We start from the raw sequence: 16,349 nt of genomic DNA on the forward strand, positions 1-16,349 counted from the left end.
CCTCATCTATTTAATGTGGGACAATGTATTGTTAGGTGATCAACAATATTTTTTTTAACTATAATTTTTTTTTTACCGATTCATATATATATATTTTTTTATCACCCAATAAATTTATATTTCATCTTCGTGGATTTTACTCGATCTTTAAGAATAAAATCATATCATTCTTTAGTGATTTAATATAAGAAAAAAAATATAGAAATTGGGTTAATAAAACAAATATGTGAAATAAAGAAAGAGGGGTAAGTAATACTAAGCTAATAAACTCTTCTCACAAACACAGTGACAGCTCGCAATAACTTAAATATAATATCAATGATAAAAAAAATATTTATATCTGATTTTTTAATTTAATTCTTAACATTATTACTAAAATTTGTTTCATAAACCCTCAATCAAACATATCTTTGAGCGAAAGTTTACTTTTAATTTCTTAAAAACATTATATATAGTTGTCCGTTTTGGGCAATGCGGTCCCTACTTAATTGGACTCTAAAAGCACAACTTTCGAATTTAGCCTATCCCTATACTTGTCGGTCGACCCGGCCCAATAAAAATTACAAAAAAATTGGTTCAGACTTCAGACAGCTCGAGAAAATGGGCTTCATCTCGACTCTGGAGTAGTTTTGTATTTAAATATAAATGCTTGAATTTTATTTTATGTAAATTTAGAAACATCTTCTTCTTATAAAAAATGCATTATTATTTATTCAATTATTAAAAAAATAAAAATATGTTTCACATGTTGATTATGTTGTCAGAGACTAAGCCGTTCCCTAACTGCCAACTGTGCTTGGCAACACGTCACTCATATTTCAAGTCCCGCACGACGTGGCAAGACCTTTTAACCACTGCGTAATGCGCACCCTGCGTCTCACAGGCGCCACCCTGTCCATTAACTCGCATCGCGAACCGGTCAGCCCTCTCATTACCCTTTCCCTCTCTCACGAAACAAAAGAATAAAAAAAAAAAAAAGAAAAAAAAGAAAAAAAGAAAAAGAAAAAAACCCGCCATAGCTTCCTGAAGCCGCTTCTTCGTAATTGGATGAAACAGAGAACGGAAAGGTGCGTAGTGTGCACTCCCTGTTTAATTCTCCGATCGATCTGAGCCGGCTTATGATATCAGTCAATTAAAATTGATTAGCTAGTGAATGGTGACACAGCTCGTTATGTCGATTCGGAGTTCGCTGAATTCCAAAGCTTCTTGTGTTTTCCTTGTGTTTTTTATTTTCCTCAACTGCTTTCCTGGTAATTTTCTCGAGAAACAAACAGATATTGAACGACTTCGGTTTCAATTTGAAAATTGATCATTTTCCTTTACCTAATATTATTATTATTATTATTTTTTTTTTGGTAGGTTTCGTATTAACAGCAGTAGTAACGCTTGATTCGATTGAAATATATACTACTCACGAATGGATGCCAGACTCTAAACCAACGGTTTATTTCCAGTGTAAAGGAGAGAAGAAGACGATTTTGCCTGATGTCAAGCGCGCAGATTACATGTATTCTTTCAAGAATGAAGAATCTTGGCAGGTTAGTATTTCACTACGGTTATGTTAAAACTTTTAATTCTGTTTTAAAACTATCTGTCATAAAAATGTGAAAGCTTGGTAGAAATTATCACAAGTGGTCAACAAGCATATTTTTGTCTAGGAAATTGAAAACTAAGACTGGCACTGGAATAGTTATAGGATTATATTGTGTAGGTTTTTCTATGATACTAGACTGTATTAGAGAGGCTGGGGCCTTTGGATTTTACTGTGTTTTATTTGTATTTCGGATTGTATAACACCCATTACTATTAAGTGTGGTAATTGTTGGTGAAGCTTAAACATGGTTGTTCATGTCTGCAGCCGCTAACAGATTTTTCGGGCCAGAAATGCAAGCGATGTGGGTTTTATGAGGAGGATATGATTAAGTCAGATGATGTATTTGATGAGTGGGAGTTTTGTCCTTCTGATTTTAAAGCTACTAAGGGGAAATATGTTCGAGAGAAGAAAAAGGAATTTAAGGCTACTTTCCTGTGTCCGGAGTGCAAGTCTGAAGCAAGCTGTGAGTTTCTTGTTTTTCAACTTACTAGTTAGTGTTCTCTTTTTTAGTTTTGCTCTATTTCGACATCGTGATCTATGTTGGACATTTACAGCTCATATGCCATATCAATGTGTTTGTTTAAGAGCATGCAGTTTCTTTTATTTGCATACAAAGTAGTTATTCTGCCTTATGCCAGTGTACCTTGAAATTTCAATCTCTCTTTTTCCCAGCTTGGACCATGACTCTTTAAGAAGTCCTGTGAGTACCTAGATATAAATGGACTATTGTCTTTTGGAAGAAGCTGACAATAGATTTGAACAACAGTCTGAAAAGACTAAAGCTGCGCAGATAAAATGTTTCAGAAGAAGAATAAGCATAAATGTAGAAGGACCTGATAAACATGGAGTGTTCTTAGTGCAAGAAAAAAGTTCACTTGAGTTTTCACTGAGGGGACACTTGTGGTTGAATGAATTTTGAAGACATAAAAAACGAATGGTTATGGATCTTGAAGTGGTTTCGGGAAGCATAATTTTTAGTTGTTTCAGACTTTAATAGCTTTGCTAAGTGCAATGGTTTACTGGTTGATCTGGATATATAGCTGATCATCCTGGCTATTACATTTTTGGTTTCATATTCATTTTTCTTGGAAATTTGTAGATGCATTTGATCCTTAAATAAATTGCTTAAAAGATGTATCAAAATACAAATTAAATTTCTTTTTGTGTGAAAATCCCATAATTCATGACTTGTTCCCTAAATTGGATGGATAAGCAGGCATATGATGGCTATTTTTCTTTTTGAAATTATTATAATCATTTTGTTTGATGTGTTTATCGCTTCCAATACAGCCTCTAGCACACCACGTGGAGCAGAGGGGTGGAATGTCGGTGTAATAATACTTATCACAGTACTTGCTTCAACTGTACTGATAGTCGGAGGGGTGGCAGCATATAGGTACTGGCAAAAGAAGAGGAGAGAAAAAGAACAAGCTCGGTTTTTGAAGCTGTTTGAAGATGGGGATGACATTGAGGATGAATTGGGCCTTGGTATGTAATATGATAAATTACAATAACTTGAATATCTCCTGTACAGTGAGTTGATCTTACATAAATTTTGCTAGTGTGAGTAAAAAATCAAAAAAGTTATTCTACTTTGTGTTAATTTTGCACAATGCATGTATGTAACCATATGTTCTAAGGTAGTGAATGATTTGCTCAGGCTGATACACATTTATATGCTATCACTGGTAGCCTTGTAGTTTGGCAGGTATTGGGTTAAGGATCCGAAACTATTAGGATTGTATTGTTGGTGACGATGCAGAGTATATTGCTGTTAATGATGATAGTAGATTCATTCCGATCAAGAACTCATGAGGGAACTTGAGGTTGAAAGTTTGAAGCAAAATGTAGGAACGTGGGGTTTAAATTTCCGAAGCAAAATGAAAACTCTGAAAACTCAAGCTTTAGTTTATAGGAGTGAGATAGGCTGTCACTTATGTGAATGCCAAGGTCTATTATGAAATTTTGACAAATCAAGTTGTGGATGGCGATAATGAATCCATGAAAAGATAGATTATAAATGTTTTTCTTCCAAGTTCCCTGGTGGTTCAGGTAGTTATCTCGTCTATAATAAGTTAATTATGTTAATTAAAATCCAGCTAATGTGATTAATTAGGAGAGCAGAAAATAAAACAATTAGGTCTACATAGATGAAATAGTGTAAACGGAAAGAGGTCCAGAATCACATCCTTGGACTATTATTACAGCTATCAGTCAGATATTCATGCCTGGGCTCACTCTTAAATCTTAATGACACTAATGAGAAGAAAGAAAAAGAAATTGGGGGGAGAAGGCTCCTCTTTTCTTCGTTAATTGAAGTATATAAAGGATTTTCACACCTTTGCCTATTAGTTCATTGTTCAACATAGGCTGCTTGTCGCCGAGCTTCCTGGTACAAGCAAGGCCAGTAACTCAAAATTCCTTCACAAAATCCCATTTCATCTTGGCCGAAGCTATATGTTGGTCTCGCTTCCTGCTCATTGTACTGGTAATAAAGCTCCTCTATGTAATGAGAAAAAGTTTATATTCCGTTAATATCCAAAGCATACTTCACTTTCTCAGTTGGCATTTGGAAGCCAGGATAAGAGGAGTTTTGTATAACGGAGGCCGATGGATCAAATGGTAGTAACCGATTGAATATTCGCCTCTGGAAATCAGTTAAGAACATGAAACCTTAGCTTTATGATGGTCGACGATCGACGATTGACGAAAAATTAGGTGTCGAAGTAAGAGAAATTTTGTAAAGAGAAGACTGGAGGTTCAAATGGCGGTGATAGAGAGAATTTTTGCCATCAGAATTGACTTTGAGTAATAACGGAATATAAACTTTGGGTTTGAAAATGGTATTTTGAAGCCTTGTGGGTGGGAAATTCATTGAGGCAAACCTTGGGTGGTAAAAAGTCTTTACTCTTGAAGATTCTCAGTTAACTCATACGAATTGGAACGTTCAAATGTCAATGTTCTTTTCAATGGCATAAAATGCCTATCATGTTAACGAAATCATAGCATCATGGATTGATTTCTTGAATAATACACAATAAAAATTAAGATTTTAATCTAATTATGAATGATGAATGGATAACATTATCAAAATAGTTACATAATCCTGTTTCTAGAGTGACAAGAACTTATTGGTATGCCTAATAGGATTTAGGCCACTAACAAGACGGCAAGAACTTGTTACGCTTAGTAGGATTAGGCCATTAGCCACTATACCCACTGCCAACTACCCACTTACTTGTGGATTTTAGTGCTAGCCATCAATACAAATTACACAATTATCGCAAGATGAACAGAAAAAAAGTACACATGTCTGCAATCGAACACCACCGGAAAAGAAATGCCCTGACGCAGCAACGGCGCCAGAAAAGAGGAAAACCGTATCGGGGCAACTCAACCCCTGCACAATAATTTGAAGTTGCCATTGATGTCATGCATCTATTGAAACAAATATATTTTCACGATACGGGGATTTTGAAGCCTTAAGTTTTATCGAGGTCCATTAGCCATAATCTATTTAGGGACTCCATCAAGATCCTATGTAGCATATCGAGTCGCAATACAATATGGTTAGGGGCTAGGGAGAATACTACATTCGAAAGAAAGTACTTAATATTTTCCAGATCATACAGAGCCAACATTTACTTTCAAAACACTGATCTTCATCCTAGCTGATCCAAATCCCAAACAAAAGACACAAAGGACACGTTAACAGGGCAGACTGGTCACATCAAACATGATTCAGCGAGTGCTACCAGGTTCCCCATTCTCATCAAGATGAGTTGGACCATTTGCTTGGTGAATGAATCGAGCATACTCTTCAAATGTTCCACTTAACGTCCTGAGGACACTGGAGATGACTTAGTCTCCATTCTTGCCTTTGCAAAGTCTTGATGAACCATGGATGATGATAGTGGTCTTTCAACACCATGAACAATGCAGGACCCATTAATGTAAAGATTGGTGCAATAAGAAGAAACATCTTTGAAAGAAACCCTTTCACTGTTAGTCTCAACAAGGAGAGTGGTGTTGCAGAGGGTAGGCAGGGTGGTGTTGTCAGGGATAGTGAGGAGGGACTGGTAATAGAAGGCTCCAGCATTTGGCACCAGGCCGCGGACAGAGTATGCATCAAGGGGAAGGTTAATTAGGGCATTGTCTGGTAGTGCAAGGTAGGTCAGCCGTGCGGTGTTGGCCGCGGAGTTGGTGGTTAGGTTGTACTGTTGAAGGGCATGAGCGAAGAGGGTGAAACCACTAGAAGAGAGTGGCGGCCATGGTTTCAGAGCATAAGGATTCAGCTGTAGGAGTGATTGCAAAGAAGGCTAAAAGGAGCAGCAGCATGGTGGTGGTTAAAATATGAGAGACTGAATTATCCATTTGGATAAGAAGAAGAGAGATCAAAAGAGAGAAATCAAGATCCAAGATTGTGTAAAAGAAATCTATCTTGTATTTTGTAAGTCCCGCTAAATTATATTGAATGACGGTTCATTATATTGAATGACGGTTCTAACAGAATTGGTACACTAGTACCATGTTTAAGATGGTAACTACATGTGGCTGTCTTACGCTTCAAGCACTCTTTTAAAGCTATGACCACCAAACCATCTATTTAGATTCATATTAAGGTTATATAGAACTAAATAAAATTGGACATGACATTGTAAAAACTAATTTGAATTGCGAATGAAAGAAGACTTAATATTATTGCAGAATCTCATTTTTGGTACACTATCATTTGCAAAGAATTAACATATACCTTTTTGACTAAGCTCGTATTCTTAATTACAATTAAGCAGGTACCAGCTTCAAGAACAGCAAATCAAACTAACTCAAGCATCACAGCTGCGTATTGAGCGATTGAAGTTAGCTAATTCCTCGGAATGGGTACCATAAACTTCCTTGATGGTGTCCCTGCAGCAACTGCAAGCAACACAAGCATGAAGAGAAGAGTAATCTAGGCAACATAAGATAACATTTAGGATAAGAAGGTGTCACCTGCATGCCGCCTGATTAAACTTCTTCTTGCCAATTCCATATAATGACTCGAACACGCCCGCCTCCACGCGACAAAAATATGGACGTTCTGAAATATAAAAAAAATTAATAGAATATGAATGTAAACGCTAGTGAAGAACAAAGGGAAATGCGTACCAGGATAAACAGAGCATTTGCGTGTGTTTTTCTCATAATTTATACACCATCCATCGGGACCAATCAAGCTTCTGTACAACTGAAAAAGTACAATTAACAACCATATTGAAGTGGGTCTTGAGGGTTCACATTCATATTCTCAAACAGAAAGGGTGCATGGGTGTGAAAAATGAAAAGAAACCTTAACATCTTCTGGGTTATCGAAAATTTCTTCCGGAGTGGGGAAGGCAGGACCCTTGTCAAGCTTACAGCATGCACCACAACCTTCGACGCATCGCCACAACGGTTCCTTTTTCTCGATGCCAAACCCCGCATTCCTGCTGCTCTGCTTTTCTTTTGTCCTCACCTGCTTCATCTTCTTTGCTTTACTTCGCTGCGGCCGTTGTGCTGCAAAACTAACCATGTTGCAACTGTGTAGAGCTATGACGTGGGGCATTGTTAATTTGCGCCTGAGAATTGAAATCAAATAATCAATAGAATTGAATTTTGTGTGTGAAAAAAGGGGAACGGGGTGAGAGACCAGTGAGTTTGTAGTAAAAGCAATAGAAAGTATTTGTTCTATAGCATCCCTAAATTTTTCTTTAAATACTTTGGCCTCACAAGTATTTACTTTTTTTCACCAATCACCCTTACTGGTACTGGTTCGCTGGTTGTTAATCTATGGCTCTAAATGCAATTTTCTAAAGTATTTGCCGCCCTTATAATTAAGTCCTACACTTTGATCCTCCAAATATAATCTCCTGATATTGCTCTTGCTTTGAGAAAAACTTGCCTTCGAAACAAGGAATGGGTTAATTTAATTACTTAAACCGTGATCACAAAAGAGCACAAGGTAGAAGAAGAAAAAGAAATGGGTATTTAAGAGTAAACGACTTTTTCTCACCCAAATAATGGCTTAATAACTTTTTCACCCACAAACTTTTAAAATACTAGTTTATTACCCAAATTTATACTCCGTTTCCAATTCTGGCATCGTTGCAACCCCACACCACAACATTCTCTTCCCCAATCATCACTCCTCAAACCCTACTCTCACCGACCCTACCAATCGTCGGCAATCGAGCAATTAGGGTTTGCACAGTTGCCCCTCCTAAGTCAAATTCTGATCAATCCCAACTATCAAAATCTAATATTCCATCACCAAAAGACTCATTGACCTCTCCTCTTCAAAAACCCTAACAGCCTGAACAAGTTTGTTCTTTGTTCGCTACTAAAATATAAATTNTATAATGACTCGAACACGCCCGCCTCCACGCGACAAAAATATGGACGTTCTGAAATATAAAAAAAATTAATAGAATATGAATGTAAACGCTAGTGAAGAACAAAGGGAAATGCGTACCAGGATAAACAGAGCATTTGCGTGTGTTTTTCTCATAATTTATACACCATCCATCGGGACCAATCAAGCTTCTGTACAACTGAAAAAGTACAATTAACAACCATATTGAAGTGGGTCTTGAGGGTTCACATTCATATTCTCAAACAGAAAGGGTGCATGGGTGTGAAAAATGAAAAGAAACCTTAACATCTTCTGGGTTATCGAAAATTTCTTCCGGAGTGGGGAAGGCAGGACCCTTGTCAAGCTTACAGCATGCACCACAACCTTCGACGCATCGCCACAACGGTTCCTTTTTCTCGATGCCAAACCCCGCATTCCTGCTGCTCTGCTTTTCTTTTGTCCTCACCTGCTTCATCTTCTTTGCTTTACTTCGCTGCGGCCGTTGTGCTGCAAAACTAACCATGTTGCAACTGTGTAGAGCTATGACGTGGGGCATTGTTAATTTGCGCCTGAGAATTGAAATCAAATAATCAATAGAATTGAATTTTGTGTGTGAAAAAAGGGGAACGGGGTGAGAGACCAGTGAGTTTGTAGTAAAAGCAATAGAAAGTATTTGTTCTATAGCATCCCTAAATTTTTCTTTAAATACTTTGGCCTCACAAGTATTTACTTTTTTTCACCAATCACCCTTACTGGTACTGGTTCGCTGGTTGTTAATCTATGGCTCTAAATGCAATTTTCTAAAGTATTTGCCGCCCTTATAATTAAGTCCTACACTTTGATCCTCCAAATATAATCTCCTGATATTGCTCTTGCTTTGAGAAAAACTTGCCTTCGAAACAAGGAATGGGTTAATTTAATTACTTAAACCGTGATCACAAAAGAGCACAAGGTAGAAGAAGAAAAAGAAATGGGTATTTAAGAGTAAACGACTTTTTCTCACCCAAATAATGGCTTAATAACTTTTTCACCCACAAACTTTTAAAATACTAGTTTATTACCCAAATTTATACTCCGTTTCCAATTCTGGCATCGTTGCAACCCCACACCACAACATTCTCTTCCCCAATCATCACTCCTCAAACCCTACTCTCACCGACCCTACCAATCGTCGGCAATCGAGCAATTAGGGTTTGCACAGTTGCCCCTCCTAAGTCAAATTCTGATCAATCCCAACTATCAAAATCTAATATTCCATCACCAAAAGACTCATTGACCTCTCCTCTTCAAAAACCCTAACAGCCTGAACAAGTTTGTTCTTTGTTCGCTACTAAAATATAAATTTGGGTAATAAAATAATATTTTAAAAGTCTGTGGGTGAGAAAATGTCATTAAACCATTATTTGGATGAGAAAAAGCCGTTAGCTATTAATTTAACTTATAAGATTACAAACATCTAAAAGTCAAATCGTGCTTCTAATTAATTTTATCAAAAACAAAGATTATATACACTTAAATATATTATTATGAAGCTATCCCATTTGGGAAAAGTTTCATATAAGAAAAATTCCTTGCGCCATACATAAAAAAATTATTCACCTCCTCTTGTTCTTGCTTCCAAACAACAAAGAGAGAAAAAACAGAACCCTAAATAGGATTCCAAAGGCAATAGTAATCAAAATACAATTCCATTTATTGAAATCTGATGCCCCAATTTGCTTCAGTATTTGCACCCCAGTGCTCAGACAGGTTGAGCTCGATAATTTATCTTTGTCCAACACACTGCTCATGCTTTCCAATAGCTTCATCTTCGTGGCCACAGTGAGTTCCACGAATGGCGTATTATCAAAAAGTTGAATTCCTTTCGCAAAGCACTTCCTTGTATCGCTATATTCATTTTGCAAAACAGCTTCATATGGATACTTCACTAGAGAAACATAATGCAACCATTTCCAATAGAAAGGTATTTGGCGAGGACAGATATAGAATCCACTAAAGATTAGAAAGTAACCCAGAATTGCTGCCACACTGGTGAAACCCACGATCAAATTAGTGACGAGTCCAGAGAAAAATGCCATAAATGAACTCCCAGCCCAAAATGTCGCAAAGATTGTGATGATGAAGAAGAAGAATCTGGAGAACCCGCCAGCAAGACCAACCGCCCAAAAGGTTGATGCAGAAAAGGCAGAAGAGAGGATGATCATTGAAGGAATGGAGACTAGAGAGTGAGCAAGGACGTAGGATGAGTGGCGGTAAGCATTATAAGCTGTTTCTCTTATGAAAATGTATCGTTCTTGATGATATGCAGGGATTTCGTGCGCACAAATGTAGAGTATGGTGGTCATTGCAGAAGCTAAGAACCCTAATCTTCCTTCGGTGCCTTGTGGGGAATTGCTGAGTCGCCAGTAAAGGGTGCCCAAGACAAATGCTGTAAAAAAAACTACACCTAACCGAATCTTAAATAGTTCAGGCATTCTTCTAGAGTTAATAAGCAATCTTTTGGAAATGACGATAATTTCAATCCAAAAAGGATTAGCAAAGGTTTGAACTGAAGATGTTTGATTTGAGTTATTTGTGGATGTACCAGCGGAGACTAGTTTCCCTTTCGCAATGCTTGTCTTCATTGCATATTTGAGTGAAACTTTGGGTTGATCATCGACCTTATTTGCATGTTTCATGAGGGTTTGCCATGCCTTGTTGAAATTAACGAGGCTGGTAATTCCGCCTGGAATTTCTTCGAGTTCGCGAATCAAATCAAGAGCAAACTCGGTTTCGTTCTCGTTCTCAGGAAGTGGATGCCCGAAGTTTGTAAAGAAGTGGGAAAGACCAGCTAATGCTCCGCTGTACACAGTCTGTCCACGTGAGAGAAAGACAGAACGGTCCAGTAAGCTCAAAATTCTGTAACTGGGTTGGTGTATAGACATGATCACAATGCTTCCACTCTTTGCAATCCGCTTCAAGACCTTAACAATCATAAATGCGCTGGTGGAATCTAGCCCTGATATGGGCTCATCCAGGAACAAGAGGATGGGGTCGTGAACTATATCAACTCCGATTGAAACGCGCCTCCGCTCGCCTCCTGATATGCCTCTATGCTTTTCATCACCGATGATAGTATTCCCCGCACTTCGTAGTCCTAGTTGATCGATTAGAGCCTGAATTCTTGCTTGTTTCATTTTCTTCGTGAAATATCGAGGAAGTTTGAACTCTGCTGAGAACATTAGCGTCTCTTGTACAGTTAACATTGGAAACAAAAGATCATCTTGCATCACATAAGCAGATATTACCTTCAAAAGTCGAGACTCCAACACTTCTCCATTCAAACTTATGGTTCCTTTCAAGCTCTCTTTCCCTATGCGGCCTGCAAGAGCATCTATCAAAGTTGATTTACCAGATCCACTAGCACCAAGAATGGCCATAATTTCACCTTCTCGTGCTTCACCCGAAATATTATCTAGTAAAACTTTGTTGTTGTTACACTCTTGTAAGCCGCGTCTGCCCCTTCCCAAAAATGAAAATGCCAATTTTTGATGAACTTTGACACTATATGATAATTTGTTAAATGAAAGAATGAAGGGATAAGCCTCTTCTGTAGCTCTGCAAGTATTGGCGAGGTTGATGAGATGATGCTTAACTACAGTTTTATTAAAGGAAACATTTTCATGATTTGTGAAGTTTCCATTTTGTTTTTGCCTTTGGTGCTCTAAATTTTGAGCGTGGTCGAAGGAGGAGTTCTCGTGCGCAATTGATGTTGATGTTGTTGAGGACATGTTTGAAGAAGCCGAATGGCGATTGATTGTGCTATAATTTGAAATTTGAATGGTATTTAAAAGAAATGTCGAAGAGAGACACAAGGTGACATTCATGACATGTTGTAGATAAGAGTAATTATTAAATATTACTACAATCCTTTTACTAATAATATTGATATTAAACATGCAATAGAAAATAGTCTATTGCTCCTATAATTTTCAAAATCGACAGACTAGCTAAATCTAGAATTACCATGAATTTATGATCAGTTTGACATGACTTCTGAATCACAATATTAATATATATTTTGAGAAGATAGGGTTAGATCTAAAACAAATGATATTTTCAAGGCACATTAATCTTGTATGGCAATTATAAATTAAGCAATTGTTCAAAATGTTATCAATTTAATGATTTAAAAATTTACTTAATGAATAAGATTTCTTATAAAATCTATAACACCACTAATGCTAACTCTTGAATATGCATATTCTTCACTCAAATTTGTAAACATGTACGGTCGTATTTTAAGAAATTAATTTAATGTTGAGATATTTACACATGTGGACAGACATACCTTGGGATCCCAGGAGTATAATCTCTTGTTCAGTTGGTAATAATCTGTTAATAAAGAGAAATTATTAGAAACTCCGACGGTCCACCCGTTAAAGGATTGAGTCGATATATGTTTTGGATTCCTCACCAGCTCCTACTGTGAAACTGTCGACTAAAGTTCAAAGAAAAACTGTAACCTTTGCTAATATGTTTAATAATATTATTATATAACAATTAGTTGTAATATTCGATACCAACAAAAAATGTCCTTAAAGGCATGTATATGATAATATGAACAACCAAAAGGCTCTATTTGCGAAGGATTTCTCAAGATCATCAATTGTAATGATGGAAACTAGGTAACACATTTCATCTTGTTTAACTAGCTTGTTTTAATTGGTATATGCTTTAAATTGTCTGTTTTAATCTCTCTTCTTTTACTAACAGAAACTCTGAAAGGGCCACGCTTTGCAGCCCCCGCCAATGTAGAAGTTCGACGTAAAACAGCAAGCATTTTGGATCATCGGTTGTGGACTATTCGTTTGTCTTCCAGTGATCACATACCATATTCTGCGAATACGGTTAATACTTTCATTACCCTTCAAACTCCACTTCTACTTTGATTCACACTGCAGTTCTTTGGTATGAAGTATAAACAATGTGTCATTTGCTAGTTGGAAGATAGGCCATTACAGTGTGACGACTTGTCGTTCACATGTTTTTATTGATGGCGAAATTTTCATATACGGCTGTTGTCATTAATACGTAGACAACCCAAGTTCGTCTAAACATGCAAAAAGACAGGCATGTCGTTCACTTATTCATGTGAAATGTGGCTATTGTGTTGATCAACAACAGTTCAATTAATCTATTTCTCTCACTGATTCTGAAGTTTATGCATGCATTTTATTCTACCGTACATCTTTTATGTTTAGGGATACTTTACGTGCATATTTCTACCACGACTTGATCATAATCTTATCAGATCTTTGACGTAACTGGTAACTTGCTTCTTTAATTTATCCCAATATATGGCAAGAGCTTAAAAATACACATTTACTTAGTGGTTTATGAAGATTATTGGTGAGAAATTAGATTAAATTTGGTAAAGTTTCTTAATATTTTCATAATTGTCTTTTATGGGATCACCGGTGTGTTTGAGTGTTTTTCAGGTTATTAGAGCTAAATGTTATGCTCAGATAAAAAATCATGTCGACAACGAAAAGAGTGACAAATAGAAACAAACGGATCGAGACTCAGAGTTGAATTGAAGAAGTTATGGAGTTTTGAAGTAAAGATGAGATTTTAGATTACGCTTTAGTTTAAGCACACCTTGGTGTTTTGACAATAACTCAATTTGTAGATCTCGGATTAAGATGGTTCTTTGACTGTTGGAAATCTGATTCAAAGGGGTACATTTCATATGTTTACCACTTCTCTAGATTTCATCGTTATCATGCTTAAAAATAATCATCTCTAGAGTATTGAGGAATGATGCGAGATTTGAACTAAAGAAGAGGAAGTTATCATTATGCCGCAACACACTCTGTCCAAAATCAACCATGCCATAGCACAGTGTGGAGGCATAGTCACGACAGTTAGGAATTTTTCTTCCATTTTTTATTAGAAAAATATGGGGTAAGATTCCTAAACTAAATAGAATTAAGGAAAATAAACCTTAATTAATCCTCATAAATAGAAGTCTTTTAGTATTATTTTGGAGATTCTTTGGAGAGAATTAGAGGAGGCTAATGCAAGAGAAGATCAAAGTGACAGAATTTCTAAAGATTTTGATTTGCAATATAGAGAAGTCTTCTTATTTCTTTTTTGAACTCATGTTTCTTATTTTAATAAAGATGATTGTTTATTTCATGTTGATTATGAACTAAATTTATTCTATAGGGCTAAGATGTAGCCCAATCTCTTGATTATGTGTTGAATAATTTATGTTAATTTTTATTAAGATTTTTTAAGTTTTATTATTATGCCTAATGCTTTTGATTCTTAAGGGCCCAAAAATTGAAGGAATGAATGGACTAAGTTGAGATCGAGAGATTATACTTAGTTGGTCTATGGTAGTAAAACTATAGGTTGAGCGAACACTAGAGATAGGTTACTGCGACTTGTGAGGTTCTGGTAAACTCCATAGAGAATTGCTTAAATCTGATTAGAGATAATTCGGGTTAGTAATTAGGAGTTAATTTGATAATTGTTTGAGAGAAAATTATTGGAAATTTAGAGAGTTTGACTTGTAGGAAGAGCTTAATGAAATTAGCATACGTGATCAATACATATGAATAAGAGTTAGCGTAAAATTTATGCCCTAAGTCTAGTCATCTTGCTTTAAACCCAAAGATTTATTTTAGTTGTTTTCTTTTCAGTTTTCTTTTAATTTCAATTGTTTATTTTTAATTTAGATTTTTGTTGATAAAATTTGGATTAATCAAAGGTAATAGGATGGTTTATTTTGGTAATTGATAGTAGTAATTCCCTTGGATTCGACACCCGTATACTTACACTTTATTACTTGCACGATTTGTACATTTGAGGATTTCACAACAAGTTTTTGGTGCCGTTGCTGTGGAATTATTTATTTTCAATATCACTACGAAATATTTAGTTGCTAGTTTGATTTGTTTTATCTTTGTTTTAAAATTAATTTTTATTTTGTTGTTTTGGTCTTTTTTTTTTTTTTTTTTTTTTTTTTTTTTTTTTGTTTTAGATCTTGGATAGCTTACGTTCAAAAGGCAGTGGTGATCTTAATCCTTTCAATTCTGAGATAAATAGAATAGTGAGATAGTTGAGAAAGGAAAAGAGGCAAGCCAACTTAGAAAAAGCATTAGCTGACAAGGGAAGTATAAATCGAAATATGAGTAATCAAGAGAATGATGAAATCCCAAGGGGCAATGTAACTGGTGGAGTGGTAGTAGTCCAAAGAGCATTGAAGGACTACTCTAGTCCTACTGTTGAAGGGTGCTATTCTAGCATCATGAGGCCACCACTTCAAGTGAATACTTTTGAAATAAAGCCAACAATTATTCAATTGATACAACATTTGGTTCAATTCGCAGGGTTTCCTAATGATGATCCCAACCTGCACATTGCCAACTTTTTGGAGCTATGCGACACGTTCAGACATAATGGAGTATCCGATGATGCAATTTGGCTTAGAATTTTCCCATTCTCTCTTCGGGATAAAGTTAAGCCTTGGTTGATTTCTCTGTCATCAGGAAGTATTACTACATGGAATGAGTTAGCTCAAGCATTCCTTACAAAATATTTCCCACCTGTCAAGTCTGCTAAGATGAGGAGTGACATCACTAATTTTTTCTAACAAGATATGGAGTCACTCTATGAAGCTTGGGAGAGATATAAGGATCTCTTATGGAGATGTCCTCACAATGGGCTGCCAATATGGTCACAAGTGCAGACGTTTTACAATAGGTTGCTACCAAATATACAAGTGATGATTGATGCTGTAAGTGGGGGAGCTTTGAATAACAAAACACCGAAGGAGGCTTATAATCTGATTGAAGAAATGGCAAGCAATAATTACATGAGGCCTTTAGAGAGAAATTCAATAAGGAAAGTAATGGGAGTGCACGAAGTTGATGGCTACACCGCATTGGCCACTCAACTCTCAACCATCCAAGAGCAATTGGGAGTTGCCCTAAAGGTAAATACTATTGAATCGTCTTCTCTAACTTGTGAACTTTGTGCAGGAAGTCATTCATCTAAGGATTGTCAAGAAGGAAATCCATTTGCTTAACCGGAACAGGCTAACTATGTTAACAACTTTCAACGAGGGCAAGGGAATCCGTACTCTAGCACATACACTCCAGCATGGCGCAATAATCCAATTTTTTCGTGGAGAAACAATAATGAGCACAAACCACCACCGGGCTTCCAACCTCAAGAGAAGAGATCTAATATGGAGAGTGTGGTCACTAAATTCATGGAGGAGTTGGGAAAAAGATTTTACAAGAATGAAGCTTAACTCCAAAAGTATGAAGTTTTGTTGCAAAACCAATCCGCTTCCATAAAAAATCTTGAAACTCAAATGGGGCAAATCCACAT

At 36.5% G+C, this 16,349-nt stretch overlaps 2 protein-coding genes and 1 non-coding gene across 3 annotated transcripts; 1 reads left to right on the forward strand and 2 right to left on the reverse strand.

Annotated features, from left to right (window-relative positions):
• The first annotated feature begins 970 nt into the window (after positions 1-970).
• On the forward strand, positions 971-3,282 carry LOC116115842. The gene is made up of 4 exons (XM_031401973.1): positions 971-1,067; positions 1,360-1,538; positions 1,859-2,057; positions 2,885-3,282. The coding sequence occupies exons 2-4, from the start codon at positions 1,422-1,424 to the stop codon at positions 3,088-3,090; spliced, it is 522 nt and encodes a 173-aa protein (XP_031257833.1). The 5' UTR covers positions 971-1,067; positions 1,360-1,421; the 3' UTR covers positions 3,091-3,282.
• A 6,277-nt stretch (positions 3,283-9,559) lies between these two features.
• On the reverse strand, positions 9,560-11,734 carry LOC116115821 (ABC transporter G family member 16-like). The gene has a single exon (XM_031401955.1). It carries the CDS (start codon positions 11,732-11,734, stop codon positions 9,560-9,562), a length of 2,175 nt encoding a protein of 724 aa, XP_031257815.1.
• A 3,839-nt stretch (positions 11,735-15,573) lies between these two features.
• On the reverse strand, positions 15,574-15,680 carry LOC116115868. Its single transcript, XR_004125735.1, has one exon. It is a non-coding gene; the product is annotated as a small nucleolar RNA R71 (small nucleolar RNA).
• Between the last annotated feature and the right edge of the window lie 669 nt (positions 15,681-16,349).

This window comes from Pistacia vera, unplaced genomic scaffold (assembly GCF_008641045.1).
Source record: "Pistacia vera cultivar Batoury unplaced genomic scaffold, PisVer_v2 Contig754, whole genome shotgun sequence".
Taxonomy (NCBI): Eukaryota; Viridiplantae; Streptophyta; class Magnoliopsida; order Sapindales; family Anacardiaceae; genus Pistacia; species Pistacia vera.